The sequence below is a fragment of the Colletes latitarsis genome, chromosome 3, assembly GCF_051014445.1.
Source record: "Colletes latitarsis isolate SP2378_abdomen chromosome 3, iyColLati1, whole genome shotgun sequence".
Classification (NCBI taxonomy): domain Eukaryota; kingdom Metazoa; phylum Arthropoda; class Insecta; order Hymenoptera; family Colletidae; genus Colletes; species Colletes latitarsis.
The window spans coordinates 35,127,144-35,143,555 of record NC_135136.1 but is presented as its reverse complement, the minus strand read 5'-3'; the positions used below and the strand labels follow the sequence as shown (position 1 = coordinate 35,143,555).

At 41.3% G+C, this 16,412-nt stretch overlaps 1 protein-coding gene across 1 annotated transcript; it reads left to right on the top strand.

Annotated features, from left to right (window-relative positions):
* Window positions 1–10,106: 10,106 nt before the first annotated feature.
* Window positions 10,107–15,980, top strand: LOC143340609 (uncharacterized). The gene is made up of 5 exons (XM_076762787.1): window positions 10,107–10,253; window positions 12,475–12,869; window positions 13,546–13,944; window positions 14,158–14,568; window positions 15,476–15,980. The coding sequence occupies exons 1-5, from the start codon at window positions 10,107–10,109 to the stop codon at window positions 15,978–15,980; spliced, it is 1,857 nt and encodes a 618-aa protein (XP_076618902.1).
* The last annotated feature ends 432 nt before the right edge of the window (window positions 15,981–16,412 follow it).

The window sequence follows — 16,412 nt, the reverse complement described above, 5'->3', positions numbered from 1 at the left end:
TCGAATCAAAGAATGTCGTTTTCGGTTCCCGAGAATTTACGTATCTTTGAGCCGTGAAAATTCGAACAGGTTTCAAGCCTCAGGAGATCCTTTCGAAATCAGAAACCTTGAGATACTGGCAGGATTCGAAGGAACTGTAAACTCTCGAGTCACGCGCCGACGTCGCCCAATGTTTTCCTGTTCGACCCGAACTTTTTGGATTCTGTACACCTCTATTACGATATATACGAGTTTTTGTTTTCACCCGGAAGATCGTCAACCTCTGGCTCACGATATCTCTTCAGGTCGTAAACGAACAACGATATGCGGTGGCAATACTGTCGACGCACCAACAGCAATAAAACTAGCAATAAAAATAGTAACAGCATTAGTGAAAATAATTCCAATGCAATTACTAGATTGCACCATTGCTCATTGTACTCTCTCCATTACTTCCATTGCTCAACATACGCATAAATTTAATTTATATTAGCGTTAAAACGCTAGACATTTAATACTCGGTGTTCTACATTTTTCAGGGGATATCGTAATTGCATGTTTTCTCATACAAACTTCTTCGTTGACCTGAATTTTTCGAGAACCACAAAACATTTCGCCTGGATGCGTGGATATGTTAAATTTTCGAACGAGCTTCGCGTCGATCTTGTCATTGAGAAAACTCAGTATGATTCAGACGATAGGAACGACTACGTGGTTTCAACTCGTTTTATTCATAGAAGTTTGTACCATATTAAGAAAATATCGTTCCGTCGAGCGATGAAACCTGTCGTTGAATGTCATTTGCATCTTCGCGAACACCGGATCGCGGCGCGTAACAAAATGCCTGCGATTTCTACCGTTCCGATGGAACAGAAACGATCTTTGTTATGTTAATTAGGAAAAGTACGCGGACCTTTTGTCGCCGGTCGACAATAGTCCTCTTTTTCCCTGCATTCCTCCTCTGTTTCGCGGTAGTTGCGCGTTATTACGTGGGCGAAGAGCACCAGGCGCCGCGATCGTTTCGCTCACGTTTTGCCATAGGAAACTTTCTCCACAGTCGTGCTTCTTTTCGCGCATCGCGATCTGTGACAGAAGCCTGCCCTGCTTAATTCATCGATACGCGTCTCGAGAAATTCGCAGCAGCGCAGAACGTGGTTTCCCGTGAGCTGCACTGTCGCGAAACAATCCTCCTCGTACTGTTTCAACGCCATTTTCGATGCATATGAACCCTACGATACCACATTAAAGTCTCAACGGTGTCAAATATTCTTTTCTGCGTTCGTATCACACACAAAATGAAAATTATATTCTCGAATTTGCATTTCTGTGCACCCACGTCTTACTTACAATTCGCCATTTTGGTCTCACTATTTTTTAACGCTAGATTTACGAAATAATTTCACTGGTTTTATTTTTATTGAACTTGATTAATGTAACGTTATGAATCTGTATTCTAATTGAAAGAAAAACTGCATTTTAATGGAACTGTCAATACGATGAATTTCGATAAAAATATATAAAATCAATATCCGTAAATCTAGTATTAAGAAAAGAATTGCACAAGTAACAACGTGAACTTAGAATGGTATGGTAACGTATCAAAAAATAAGTGTGGTATTCTAGAATTAAGTTTTTGAGATTTCAGTGAAGTAGTGTTTAAAAGTTCCAGCAAGATTTTCAGCATACTTGGTCTCCAGTAGCATTTTACATTTATTGTGCGATGGCATTGTTAAGTGCCATCGAGATATGACGAGTTAATCAGATGCTGCAAGAAAAGTATTAAAATGCTAAATTCACTTCACGCTGAAATGTCCATAATTATGCAAAAGACAATCATAACCGTAGTATAATAAGCCAGGATTGAAGTGCTGGCACTAAGTGTCACAAGATTTTATGTTCCGTAGATAAAAACTGAGAAAAGAATTTTTCAATCACACGTATGACATCAAAGTTTAGGAATTTTAAACAATTTGACACGATGGACTTGGAAAAGCATCGATAGGGATATTTATTCATTGATATTAGAAAGTCGAAGCTTCAAGAATAAAATTCCTTTAATTCTTTCCGTTTTTGCTCATTTGTAAACCTTTTAAAGTGCTCCTCTAATTCTGTCAAGGAATTTAGTAATTCTACTTTCCAGCTACATTGTTTCATATATGGAAACGAACAGTTAGCGAAAGTTAGATCTCATTAGATCGTTTAACGTTCTTCTCCACCCATTCATTATGGAATCGGAAATCATCGTGTAGAGATTACAGACACATTCTAATGCAAGTATAATATATGTTAAAACAAAAGAAATTTAAATTTCACGAATATTATTAATAGTCTAGTGATTACTTATAAACGTCAGGTAATTAAACGCGTATCGCAACGCTCGAAACAAGAGTACTTCTACTCGATACCTCGACTTAATTAAGTTTAATTTATACTCGCGTGTTCCACTCCTAACTCTTCTTTCATCGCGCCAGTGAAAATGATTTTCCTTTTACCGTGGTCGTTTTCGTGTCTTCGCGTGTTGCGACAAACCCTAATTGATGCACTTCGGTGTTTCTTTCTTCGTTTAACAGGCTAAAGCATTAGCAGCGCGTGAAGCGAGATAATTAGAAAGCCGTATCTCGACGACGTTGCTCGTGCTTTATTATTTAGTACCAAAGACGCAACCTGCGTCTTTCCGTTATGCAACATAATATTTTCACACCCATCGTAGTTAACTACTGCCGTTCGACCATTAAACGTCACTCGTGAAAGAATCTGAGACTGACCACTGACAAATTAGTTAGCAATAACGCAATAAAGATTTCTGAAGTTGAGGCGATTCGAAATCAATTAAGGTTGAAAGGAACTCCTTTGTTGCGCAACGTAGTATCGCAAATCGATCGAAACATTAATTAGAGATTACAGTGATCCACTGCATAATTATCGTGTATCTAAGGTGTAACTTGGGTTTCCCAATCAGTGACTCTTCCATCGAAACGATTCTTTCCTCGCTTATTTTTGCAAATAGCGAACTCGGTAGCCAGAAGTAATTGCGACGGCTGCTTCTTTGTTGCGACACAACTTTGCACCTCTGGCTCCGTGAATTGCCGACCCGTAGAAAACTCCTGTCACATTGGTTTCTCATTATGACCTGAGAGGTCTTGCCTCTCGATGCATAGCTTCGCCACTTTCTCTAGGTGCAAACAAAACGAGGAAATCAGGGACTTAGAACGGTATGCAAAGCATCAGTACTGAACCGTCATGTTCCGGTTGCACCTAAACCCTTGCAAAAACCAGAAATATCTATACGGAAATAGAAATATATTTATTTACATTCACCTGTAATTTTTTTAGTTTCTCTATTTCATTACAATTTTCAAGATTTGTTTCGAATTCGATGATAAGAGAGAACAGACTCGTCAAAATGATAATTTTCGCAAGTTATACCAGTATTAATTTCGATTTTCGATATTATAGATATTCTTTTGTGGGATGAAGATTTTATAACAAAACAGTTCTTCGATCGAGAGTCGTAATCAATAATTTTTCAGTGATCTAATAAACAAGAAAGTGTAACGAGTCTGTAAAATCAACGGAAACACGACGCGTTGGTTTGTTTTGAAACCATTTATGAGAATGATCATTGTACTCTCCGGTTATAGAGTCGTGAGCGACATGGTAACCTTATAATAGCCTCGATAGAACCAGTTTTGCTATAACTAGATGCTTCCTACTTAATATTCTCTTCTATTACATACTGACAATACAAGTTATTTTTAGTCATTGATACCATTATGGCTTGAAATACATTATTTTGAGATTTGAACGAGAAAGAATACCTTTATTCCTAGAGAAGGATGAAAACGATAAGCTAGAAAGTACTTTAGTTTTCCTGTAATTATGCCAACAGAAGTCGACGCGAGTATTAACTATTTTCTGAGAACTATAAAGCATTGATCGAAGATACATGCAATTTCCCACGTTGGGTTACGTTAGCCAGAGTTGGCAACAATTTTGCTGAACCCCCTTTTCGAAACCAAGGATTTATTTATCCGCCTCTTCTAAAAAAATATACAACAAAACCGTGAGATTTCAAAATTTCTCAAGAAATTGTAACCTTGCGATCTGTATCGCGTGTTTCGCAGACCAAGCGTCGTGACACCACTTATACATCAGAAGCCTTTCACATACTGGCGAAAGACACTAAGGAGAATATCTTCTCCCCGTAGCCGTGCGATCCTTCTATATAAATTATACGTTTAAAGGTCACTGGACGTTTCTTCGAGCCAGAACCATCATTCGTACCGCGTTCATGATGTCGCAAACGGATAAGACGGTTTTAATTTCTGGACAACGATGCTTCCACTCCGGTCTCCCCTGATTTATGAAGCTCGACGAGCCTGCGAATGATAATTGCGGTCGATGGTTGCATTATTACACTATGTTTGAACCGAGGCGTTGAATGGAGCGTTGCTCGTTACGAAGACGAATACGTGGAACACGCAGGATATTGTGATAAACGCGTTTCGATAATCTGAAATTTCAATCTTTCGTCGAACCGATTTTAAATAAGATATTTGTCGTAGTTAGCGAAAGGTAAATAATATATACGGTTCTCGCGTGAAACTAATTAGAGATGCGAATCAAACGATAATCACGTTACGAATTAACATCGTGAAATTAAATTTATGCGCAAAGTATGATGCGGGTGGCTATGTTTGGATGAGAAATAGAAAGCGCTCTACAATACTCGTTCCATCGAAAGGCGTACAATGAAAATTTGGAAATAATTTAATAAGATGTTTGTTAGGAGATTTCTAGTTGTGCGACGTGAGCACACGTTGATCAATGAGTATCGTATAGTGTATTTCACACGAATGGACCTTTCACGATCACCGGTACATCATACGATGTGCCACGTGGTTGATCCAAGTTATGTAAGATGATCGTGGGTGAGGCGTGAGATAATCCCACGAAGACAATCTTCGATATATTATAATCGATTACGCGGTACTCCGTGGCTTAATTTACTTCGAAAGTATCTTATTGTTGGTCGAGGTCAACTATTCTATTTTTGCAGTTCTCAATGAAAGTGATGTAGATAATCAGAAACGATTTACAACAAGTGATTAATAATATTCATTTAAAAAAAAGGAACGTTAACAATTTATCGAACATATTATTTGAAAACAACTGAATTGATTTTAGTATATTTTCTTTTCTAGCGACTCTTGTGGATTGCCACGATAGTGGCAGTGCTCTCCACCCACAATGCGCAAGCATCCAGTGAGAGAAGCAAAAGAGCGATAGAAACAAACTCACCGTTTCAAGGCTATGAATACAAACCGCCAAATCAGATATTTACACTACCAACCCGGTAAGAATTAGTTGCGTAATTTAATATAACAAAATTATCGAATCTGTTATACAGAAGTTTATAAATGTAAAGAAAGCTGCAAACAGAAAAACAGTATGTTTTAAAAGACGCAAGCCCGAAGATGATTTATATATTAATCTTTTCATTATTATAGACCAACGGATCGGCCAACACCTAGACCACCCGTCACAGGATATCCAAGTTATTCAACTCCTGGCCAGGAATTAACGTATACACCAAGACCGCCGACGTACAGACCACCGGTAACACAATCTACCGGTTATACTTATCCAACACCACGGCCACACGGCCCACCCGGACCACCTGGACCACCTACAACAGGGTACACGTATCCAACGCCAACCAGACCAACACCACGGCCACCCGGTCCACCCGGGCCACCTGGACCACCCACAACAGGGTACACGTACCCAACGCCACCCAGACCAACACCACGGCCACCGGGTCCACCCGGACCACCTGGACCACCCACAACAGGGTATACGTACCCAACGCCACCCAGGCCAACACCACGGCCACCCGGACCACCCGGTCCACCTGGACCACCCACAACAGGGTACACGTACCCAACGCCACCCAGACCAACACCACGGCCACCCGGACCACCAGGCCCACCTGGACCACCCACAACAGGGTACACGTACCCAACGCCACCCAGACCAACACCACGGCCACCCGGACCACCAGGCCCACCTTCAACAGGGTACACGTATCCAACGCCTCCCAGACCACCAACACCGCCGATACCAACACCTCGACCACCTGGACCACCTGGCCCACCTTCAACAGGGTACACATATCCAACGCCACCCAGACCACCAACACCGCCGATACCTACTCCACGGCCACCCGGACCGCCAGGACCACCTGGACCGCCATCAACAGGTTACACGTACCCAACGCCACCCAGACCCCCAACACCGCGGCCACCACCTAGGCCGACGCCTCGACCTCCTGGACCACCATCAGAACCAACAGGATACACGTACCCAATTCCGACAAAAACACTACCACCGCCTACGAGACCGCCATACGAACCTCCTCCGCCACAGCCACCTAGACCAACACCTCCACCATACGGACCTCCTCCGCCACAACCACCAAGACCTCCAAGTCCTCCACCATACGTACCGCCACCTCCACCACAGCCACCTAGACCAACTCCTCCGCCATACGTTCCGCCTCCTCCGCAGCCACCGAGACCACCAACACCTCCACCATACGGACCTCCTCCGCCGCAGCCACCAAGGCCCCCAACTCCGCCACCGTACGTACCTCCTTCTCCTCCGCAACCGCCAAGGCCTCCAACACCTCCGCCATACATACCCCCTTCTCCTCCGCAACCACCTAGACCTCCAACACCACCACCATACGTACCCCCTCCCCCGCAGCCACCAAGGCCTCCAACACCTCCGCCATACGGACCACCTCCGCCACAGCCGCCAAGGCCTCCAACACCTCCACCATACGGACCACCTCCGCCACAGCCGCCAAGGCCTCCAACACCTCCGCCATACGTACCCCCTTCCCCTCCACAACCACCTAGACCTCCAACATCACCACCATACGTACCTCCCCCTCCACAGCCACCACGACCAACAACTCCACCTCGGCCTCCGACACCGCCACCATATTTACCTCCGTCTCCCCCACAGCCACCACGACCACCAACTCCACCTCATCCTCCGACACCGCCACCATATTTACCTCCATCTCCCCCACAACCACCTAGACCTCCAACACCTCCACAACCACCGAGACCACCAACGCCTCCACCATACGGACCTCCACCGCCACAACCACCAAGGCCCCCGACTCCACCGCGACCGCCTACACCGCCACCCTACTTACCGCCTTCTCCACCTAAAACACCTCCACCACCACGACCTCCCACACCACCTCCGTCTCCACCCAGACCTCCAACTCCTCCACCATACGGACCTCCACCCCCACAGCCACCAAGACCTCCCACTCCTCCACCATACATACCACCGTCACCGCCACGGCCACCTAGACCTCCAAGTCCTCCACCATACATACCTCCTTCTCCACCACAGCCACCAAGACCACCAACACCTCCACCATACGGACCTCCTCCCCCACAGCCACCAAGGCCTCCAACACCTCCGCCATACATACCCCCTTCTCCGCCACAACCACCAAGACCACCAACACCTCCACCATACGGACCTCCTCCCCCACAGCCACCAAGGCCTCCAACACCTCCGCCATACATACCCCCTTCTCCGCCACAGCCACCTAGACCACCTACTCCACCACCATACGTACCTCCTTCTCCACCACAGCCACCTAGACCACCAACTCCACCACCATATTTACCTCCGTCTCCTCCGCAACCACCGCGACCACCAACACCTCCACCATACGGACCTCCTCCTCCACAACCACCGAGACCTCCAACACCTCCACCATACGTTCCTCCGTCTCCGCCACAGCCACCTAGACCTCCAACACCTCCACCATACGGTCCTCCATCTCCACCACAGCCACCTAGACCAACTCCTCCGCCATACGGACCTCCTCCCCCGCAACCACCTAGACCTCCAACTCGTCCACCATATGGACCTCCAACGGAACCAAATACTTATCTTCCACCGGATCGTACTACTCCTGGACGTGTCACTACCGGAAGGCCTACAACCTCTTATGTCACTACCGGAAGGCCTACAACCTCTTATGTCACTACCGGAAGGCCTACAACCTCTTATGTCACTACCGGAAGGCCTACAACCTCTTACTTCACTACCGGAAGGCCTACAACCTCTTACGTCACTACCGGAAGGCCTACAACGTCCTATATCACTCCTTCGCGCGGTACTACCCCACGACCTACGTCACCCGTAGTAACTTTCGTACCATCAACATATGGACCCACGACCCACGGTCCATTCACGAGTCCATCTTCTTATCTTCCACCAATAGATGGTCCAAAACCAAGCACGCGACCACCACCTTATCTCCCACCCTCAACCCCTTCGACGCCGCGTGTTACTGTCACGCCCCCGCCACCGCCGACGCCTATTTACACACTTGTACCAACTTCTACCATCTACACACCACCGCCAACTGGCAATCCTGCGTCTCCACCTACTTTGCCACCAACGACGAAGAGACCTTTGGGTTATTTCTACGAGGTGCCAGAAAATCCGCTCGAGTTACCACCCTTCGTGCGATGAAATAGAGAACATGCGATTTAAACGAACTGACAGTCGCAAACTTCACGTTCACTTTTGTAATTTTATATATATATATGTGTGTATAGAATAAGAGCTATTTATGGATCCACGATAGGAGATCAAATTGATGAGGTTGCAATTGGTATTGTTGAATCACTAGCGAGAGAAGGAAAAAGAGGGCGTCATCCTTGTCAGTTACTTGTATCAAGTGCGTGTATCTAGGACGTTTTGGTAAACATTGTAGCAAATGTGCGAAACGAATAAAGATTTTTCGAAAAATTTATCCTTTGAAGTATCTTCGAGTAAATTGTTTTGAACTCGTATATCAGAGAACGATCGATGTACAGTGTATACAAAGTGCAAGAAAATTATAAGTAATTTTGTAACGCGAGTATCACTCGTTTGTATATGTAATGCATGCATACATGAAAGTAAATATAATTTGTATAAAATGTATTCGAAATGTATTCTGTATTTATCCACCTCGCAGAAATGGTTCTCTTAAATCACAGTGCACTAGATTTCTATTTTGCACCAGTTCCAGTTATTAATATTCCATAACAACACTTGACAGGGAGAGTCCATTTCGTTAGACGATTAACTTCGGTTGCACGTTTGATCTTTTCAACTCAACGTTCACCGAAGAGACGCGCCGAAAAGAACGAAAGCGAGAAATCAAACACCTGATTCGCCAGAGGGTTTGACGAGTCACCTTTCCGCCTACGACGTCCTCTCCACTCATGAATATTGATGATTATGAAATACGGTTTTGCATAAAACGAGGCTCCCAAATGACACATGTCTCTCAAACAGACAATGCATATAGCAAACATTTTACTTTCATAAGAAAACGAACATCCTGTCAAGATTTATCGAATGGAATAATATTTTTACACGAGTGTTTTATCTCCAGTCAAAAGAATAATTCATTAAACAGAAGATTGCAATTGTCCTTGTCTTCCACGTCGAAGAAGACGGATAGACGATAATAGTTCATTTGTTGAGTCAGTCACCGTGACACAGTGACATTGACATTCTCTGCGGATATACAATGATATTTGACTCCAGGCGTAGTAAGTAGCCCATAACCTAGCTCCTACTACCATAACGAGCCTCCCCCACGTACAAAGAAATTTTCTACGTTCGTGATAGAATCACCAGTGAAAACTCCGTCGCGCGAAATGAGAGCTCGTTAGTTGCATTTGGAGCTTCGAAAGAATACAATCTCCCCGTTCTTGCAAAATAGAAATCATAAAACAATTAATAAACAGGTAGAAGCTCGATGTATCGATTCGTGATTAATTTTCCCGTGTAATCGTGTCCGCATTGACAAATTCTGTGCAAAATGTTAAGTACCTATCGTTGAACGTTCTCCAATTTCTCTCGTATGAATCGTAATCGTTTTAATATTTCCACTGTGATTTGTAATATCAACGAAGAAGATCGTGCTTTCGTTATAAATAAATTCACGAGTGTGTCAACGATTCGAGTATGCTAAACGTGGCCAATGAATAATTATAAAGGACAGAGGCCAACAGATCCCACGCAAGGACATGCTTGAAACCGAACGTAGAACTGCGATTAGTACGTCTCAACTTGGACTTTACTCCGATCACGGTGATAGATACAACAGAAGTCGATACGGTTCCGTCACCAGGAAATTTGCGATAGGAGTTATGGTGGTGGTTGCGGTAATATTAGTGAGTATCTCACCAGACATTCAAAATTTAGAGCATGTTACTATAAAATATTATAAACCATCGCTGGTTTATCGTAATTCATTTTGATTATTTATAGAAACAGGTACACTGTTGAAAAGACTGATCCTTTATAAACTTTGTTTCACACGAAAATCCATTATGCAATGAGACATTGTTAAACATTGAACAAAATAAAATTTAAAGCAATGGTCCTGTTTCTTTTGTTTAAAGCACAATTGATAAGAAAAGTGTAACATGTTCAATTCTCGAACGCGGAGAACAAAATGCCACACTTTTTCTGAATTCAGAACAACATAATAATTTATGAATTCATACATGGTACATTAATTTAAAAATACAATGGATTATAGAAGGTTAACACGAAATATGAGCATCCAACTAGCAGCGTCATACTCATTTTCCACGCAAATATTTACATACTACTTACCTACATAACACGTTGCATGCATTACCGGAGGACCAGTTTCTGCTTTTACTTTGCGACATTAGAAAAACCGCTCATCTTGCGAAGCTTTATCAACTTGCTTTGTGTACTTCGTGTTGCCACATCCCTCTGGTTCAACGACTTGGTTGGCGTGACCAAGGAACGTTTGATCATTAACAATTTACCAGTTTCTATCTCGTTCAAACGTCTGTATCTTACGTTCATGTCCTGCAACATGCATTAGTCAGAGGTCAGTAAATTTTTAACGAAATCCCAGCTACGCGTTTGGCAATTTCGCTTATAATTAACGATAGCTCAAAGCATGGACGAATAAGTGCAATCGAGACAACGGGTAATCAACTTTACTCGAGCCAAATAATTAATATTTAAAACATCAACGATACTTCTAAAATAATTACATTTTATTCGATTACTGACTACAAAGCAAATAATTTTTATAATCATGATACCGAGATCATACGATTTTGATTTAGAAACGCGTGGGAGCGAAGAAGATCCGTTTATCTCCAATTTTGGAAAACAGCATCATTCTTATTTTAGTTTTAGTAATCTAGAAAAGAGAATTAATATATTGGATATCTCAAAAATAGAAGAAATATTTTTTAAATGTAATACATTACTATAAAGTATTAAAATTATTTGAAATTTGAGTAGTTTTGACAATCAAAGTCTAACAATGGGAAGGACGATATTCAGTCTGATGGCGATAATGGTTTCGTTAAAAGTAAAGCTTTTATCGCAACGGTCTCTTAATGAGACGTCATTGTGAAGAACAATAGGCGCAATTACGTCTCTCACGAGTTTTCTCCCATGATTAATGTAACAGGTACAGTGTAGATGTTAAAAATCAGAATTTCACCGCAAACCTCTGTATACCCCGTCCATGCATGGCGAACCAAGCGTCAAACGAGATTTCTGCGCGCTTCACATATAGGGCGTTAACTGTGCCTTGACACGAATTAGATCGCGGTATTGGAGCACGGTTTTATTGAATAATTAATGAACGAAGACGAAAAAATGATAAGCACGTTTGCAAATATCCCAACGATTTAAATTCTTAATAATTACTTTCTAAATATGGTGCAATATATCCTAAAACGCAATGCAGATGCAAAATGTACGCAAATGTTAATGCGTTTTTTATTGAGAATCGTTTAATTAGAAAATTTATCGTTGCTTTCAAACTATCACTATCATTAAATCTCAAATGTTAGATTGTGCATATAATTTCCAATAGTGTGGAAATAAAATGGCTCCATAGAAAATGATACAGATATTCACGTAGCAGTCAATTAACTATACGTGCTGTTCATTAAATAATGGTGATACGTCAGACTAAAATTATCGTGGCTCGAGTTTTTTATTACACTTTTTTCTATATGTAGGAAAGGACACCCAAAAAAACCTTTGAAAAGTATCAAGGATCACTTCTCTTCCGTTAGCGAGAAATTTATTCTTAAAAATGCAGGAATGCCAAAACAGCGTCGCGAAGGCGGAGCATGTCTGTCTACGAAACCTTTTTTGTACTCTATCCGGGTTCATTTCATTATACAAAGTATCTCATTTAAAAGAAGCAACGATATCGCAAATATTTCATAAGCAGTTCGAATAATATCAAAGGACGTGTATATCGTAAAAATATTTTTTTGTCTGAACATTATTAGGTTGGATTTGAAAAGATTGTATTCGCCATTCGAGGATTAAATCTAGACGATCGTTGATGCTGTAAATTCAGATTAATTTTCCGAATTGCAGGTGGGGATATTTTTATACGACTTCACGTCTGCCACGTCGTTGAACAGTAAAGTCAACCAGGAAACAAAGCACATGTATATATTACAAAATGCTTTTAAGAAACCGTCGAACGTCACAAGGAAATTCTTCAGTTCTACACTTTTACCCGAAATGAACAGAAGTAATCCGATTTACGTTCACGATCGTTCTGACAATGAAAACCGCGGGAATCTTTTACTATATGATCAGACTGATGATCAAAAAGTATCCGATGCCGAGCTTAGATCACAAAATTTGAATAATTTCAAATTACGAAAGAGAGTCCTGAAATCTATCGAAAACAACATGAACGAACCAGCTGCGGAGGGCAAACAGTTGTTCGATAATCATGCTGTAGCTTATCGGATAAGGCAGAGGTAAAGTAACGTTTACTTATGTTTTCAATAAAATGGTACTAATAATTTTATGATATTGTAAATTATGTGTGAGTTTTTAATGGATCAGTTTAATTTATATAGAATGGAATGAATATGCAATGAAATGACTAATGCAATTTTGCGAAGCTATTAAAATATACTAAAATAAATTATTTATGCACATTTCATTCTACAGGTATTATTCGATATTCTGTAATGGTAATCGATTGCTTATACGAATCTGTCTCGATAAGAATATAATTTCAAAATTAAACTTAGCTTCCATTTATCGATGAATAAAATTCGTCTGCAACTTTAAAATTAAAATTTAACGACACGTTTGCCAACGTGAGATACGATATGTTTAATTAAAAATGGACTCTTTGTTTCCTGATCCATAAATTAAAAAATTTAATGAAATCTTAGTTTCTCCTGTCTCATTCTGGTATATATGTAGAATCACCCTCTACGGTGATTATTCACCTGTAGATAATCATTCTGTATGCACGAAAGGCTCATATTTCATGTAAATTTATAGAAACTTGGATTTCAAATTTCTCGTGTTGAGACTTTCATGAAACGTTATCGCAATCGAGATTATTCTACATCTAGACGCGATGTTCTACGTAAAATCTGCACAAAGAAATATTTGAAAGGTCAGTTACCGTTTGAACAGGTACAAATATCCGGGTTCGAACGAGGACGATGAAAGCTCGGAGGAGAATCGGCCAACTCCATTTCATTGGGAGCTGAAAACGCCCCAACCGACTTCTTTCAAGCGATTGAAATATCCTCAGCTCTCTCAATACAGATATCCACAATCGTCGAGAAACATACAGGATATTATTAAGTATCTGACGAACGACGCTGAGATACCAAACAGAGGCATCAAATTCACCGGTGTCTACGTGAACCCGAAAAAGTATGATTTTTCTCCCGAGATTGGAGAGATGATGTCCAACAGCGACAGGTCGGAAGAAGAAGAAAGTTCTTATTCGTTTAACGAAGATCCGTTGTATCAGTATAAACCGAAACATCCCGCGGATGTCAATCTGTTAGCTCCGTCCAACTTCAGGTATAGAAGGAATTTATGGAAATTTTCTGGCCTTTCAATTTATTATCAGTTACAGTTGAAGGATATTTAGAAACTTGCGCGACGCTTGAAACTTTGGAGTATTCCATCTGGAATTTTTGCGAACAGGACTATTTAATTGATTTTTATTTCGTTTTTGTTGGAAGCTATAAGTAAATGTACGAGTATGGAAATTAAATAAATGTATTCTTTTAGATTCTCGCCAACAGGGTTTCATAGATACAGTCCTTATTACGATACGTACGGTCGACCAGTAAATTACATGAAACAGCCTTCATCGGACGTGGAATCGCAATATGATCCAGCCCCTTACGCGAGCAACTACCAGAAGAAACGTAAACCAAAACCGTTCAGTGTCATGTTGGACATTTATCCGATCACCGACGTCATGGAACAAAATAAGAAAACCACGAGACCGAAACAAGTTCCTTTGGACGATTACGACACGAGAAGACCGATACTGTTCAACAGGGGCCAGAAATTTTATGTCCCACCCCCGCAAACGATGGTCGGGACGTCGAATCAAGCCGCGATCGACGAAGAGGAAAGACAACAGATGATATTTCATTTGAATTTGTATCCGAGAAAGAAAAATAAAATGAACAGGTGAGATTCGAAATTAGATTAGACTAGAAACAGAATATTGGTATCATTTTTTTAAATTACAAAACCCCCGAATTCACTGAATATAAAAATAATCGATTTGGTTTCTTTCAATATCGGATTACGTGGATTCTTTACCCACGCTATTCGCATTTTTGTCTTCGTTAATTTCGCTTACGTAACCACGGGTCTCGTTTTCGCGACTGATAGATTTATTCGTAGTGGGTCGTATGTAAATCGTGGGATCGTTACAATGGTGCTCGTGCCACCGTTCGATGTTAGATTTATCCACAAAAGTACCAGGAAGATCGGGGCAAAACCATGAGACTTTCACCGAACGATCCGTGTGTGTGTGCAAATGACATCGATTCGATAAAAAATCGAACGAAACGTTCCAAGTCTGGTTAAAGACGGCCACGCGAAATGTCTCCGACTAAATTCGTATCATGGAAAACGACTCGAGAAAGGTCTGTCGTAAATTCCGATCGATGACCATGTTGCTTCATAACACGTATGCTTTATTAACTGCAAAGGACAGTCTGCCTTTGTGGTTTGAACATGCGAGAAGCGCGTATCGTAAACAACATAATGCAGAAGCAGGTTTATTCGTCGATAACTATATTTAAATCGTCGACTAATAAAAACTTTACAATAATATTCTATAACGTTATTTTTTCAAATGTCACATTACCAAATACTGTTAGAGTTTTAAAGACGTCTTTTCGATGCCTTTTATGGAATTTTTCTGCATACAGAACGATGAATTATTGAAAACCAAGATCTCGTTAACTTCTGCATTATTTTGTTCGGGTGAATCTTTTTTATCCTAGCTTGAAAAATAAAACCACGATCGACCCTAGTTTCTAGAGCCAATGAAATCGTATATTCAAGACGCAACTTTCGTTTCCAGGCACGACATAATTCACAGGTCGGAATCGATGCCTCCCCAAGAACGACAACAGTTTATGCATAAAGTATGGTCACCGCTGGAAACGATCGCTAAACACTTGGCAGTAGAACAATCGAAATTCATGCAAAGCGAAGGTCCGTTCGGATTGGCAACGAACCGCTACCAGGAAACTCCTCTGGATAACAAAGAAGAAGAAACGAAATTCCAGCAAGTGAACGTTTCTTCGGAGCCCAGTGGTGACCACACAGAAGAAACAGTTACTGTTCCGTCTAACCATAAATTGAGCGTCGAGGATGATTACGCTAGCACCGAAAAGTACGATATCGAAGCTCAAAAAATCGTTGGGACTACTACCGAGGATCAAAGTCAGAAAGAAGATTGTAATACCACTGTAATTCCAAGCGAAACGATCGTTAATGAGACGAAAAACGAGGATGTTACCAAAGATATTGATAGCATCGAAGGATTCAAACGTTTCAGCGACAGTGTCTCTAAAACCCATTAGATCGAAAATAGGCAAAATTCTTATTTAAATAGAAACTGTTTTTAAATTTTCAATCGAAGGAACGTCATCAATAAATGGCTCTACGCTGGTTTTATTCGTTATTTACTATTCGAATGTTGCCCATCTCTGATACATGTTTTCGAAAGTATCTGAGTAGAGAAAGTATCAAAAAATGTTAGAGTAAACGAAAATGGTTACGAAATTATTCATCCTGGAAGCTCAATTTTATGTTTTTTCTTTTTTACTATTATTGACTTTTCTAAACTGAAAACAGCAGGGACAGTTGTAAACGTTTTTATCCACTGAAGTATTCATAGAATGAAATATTTGAACAGATAAAAATGTGAACGTTCGATCGTATAAATTTGTATATGCTGATTTTATTTGATATCTATTGTTCGAGTAAAATTTTGCCCAACTCTGATCGAAAGT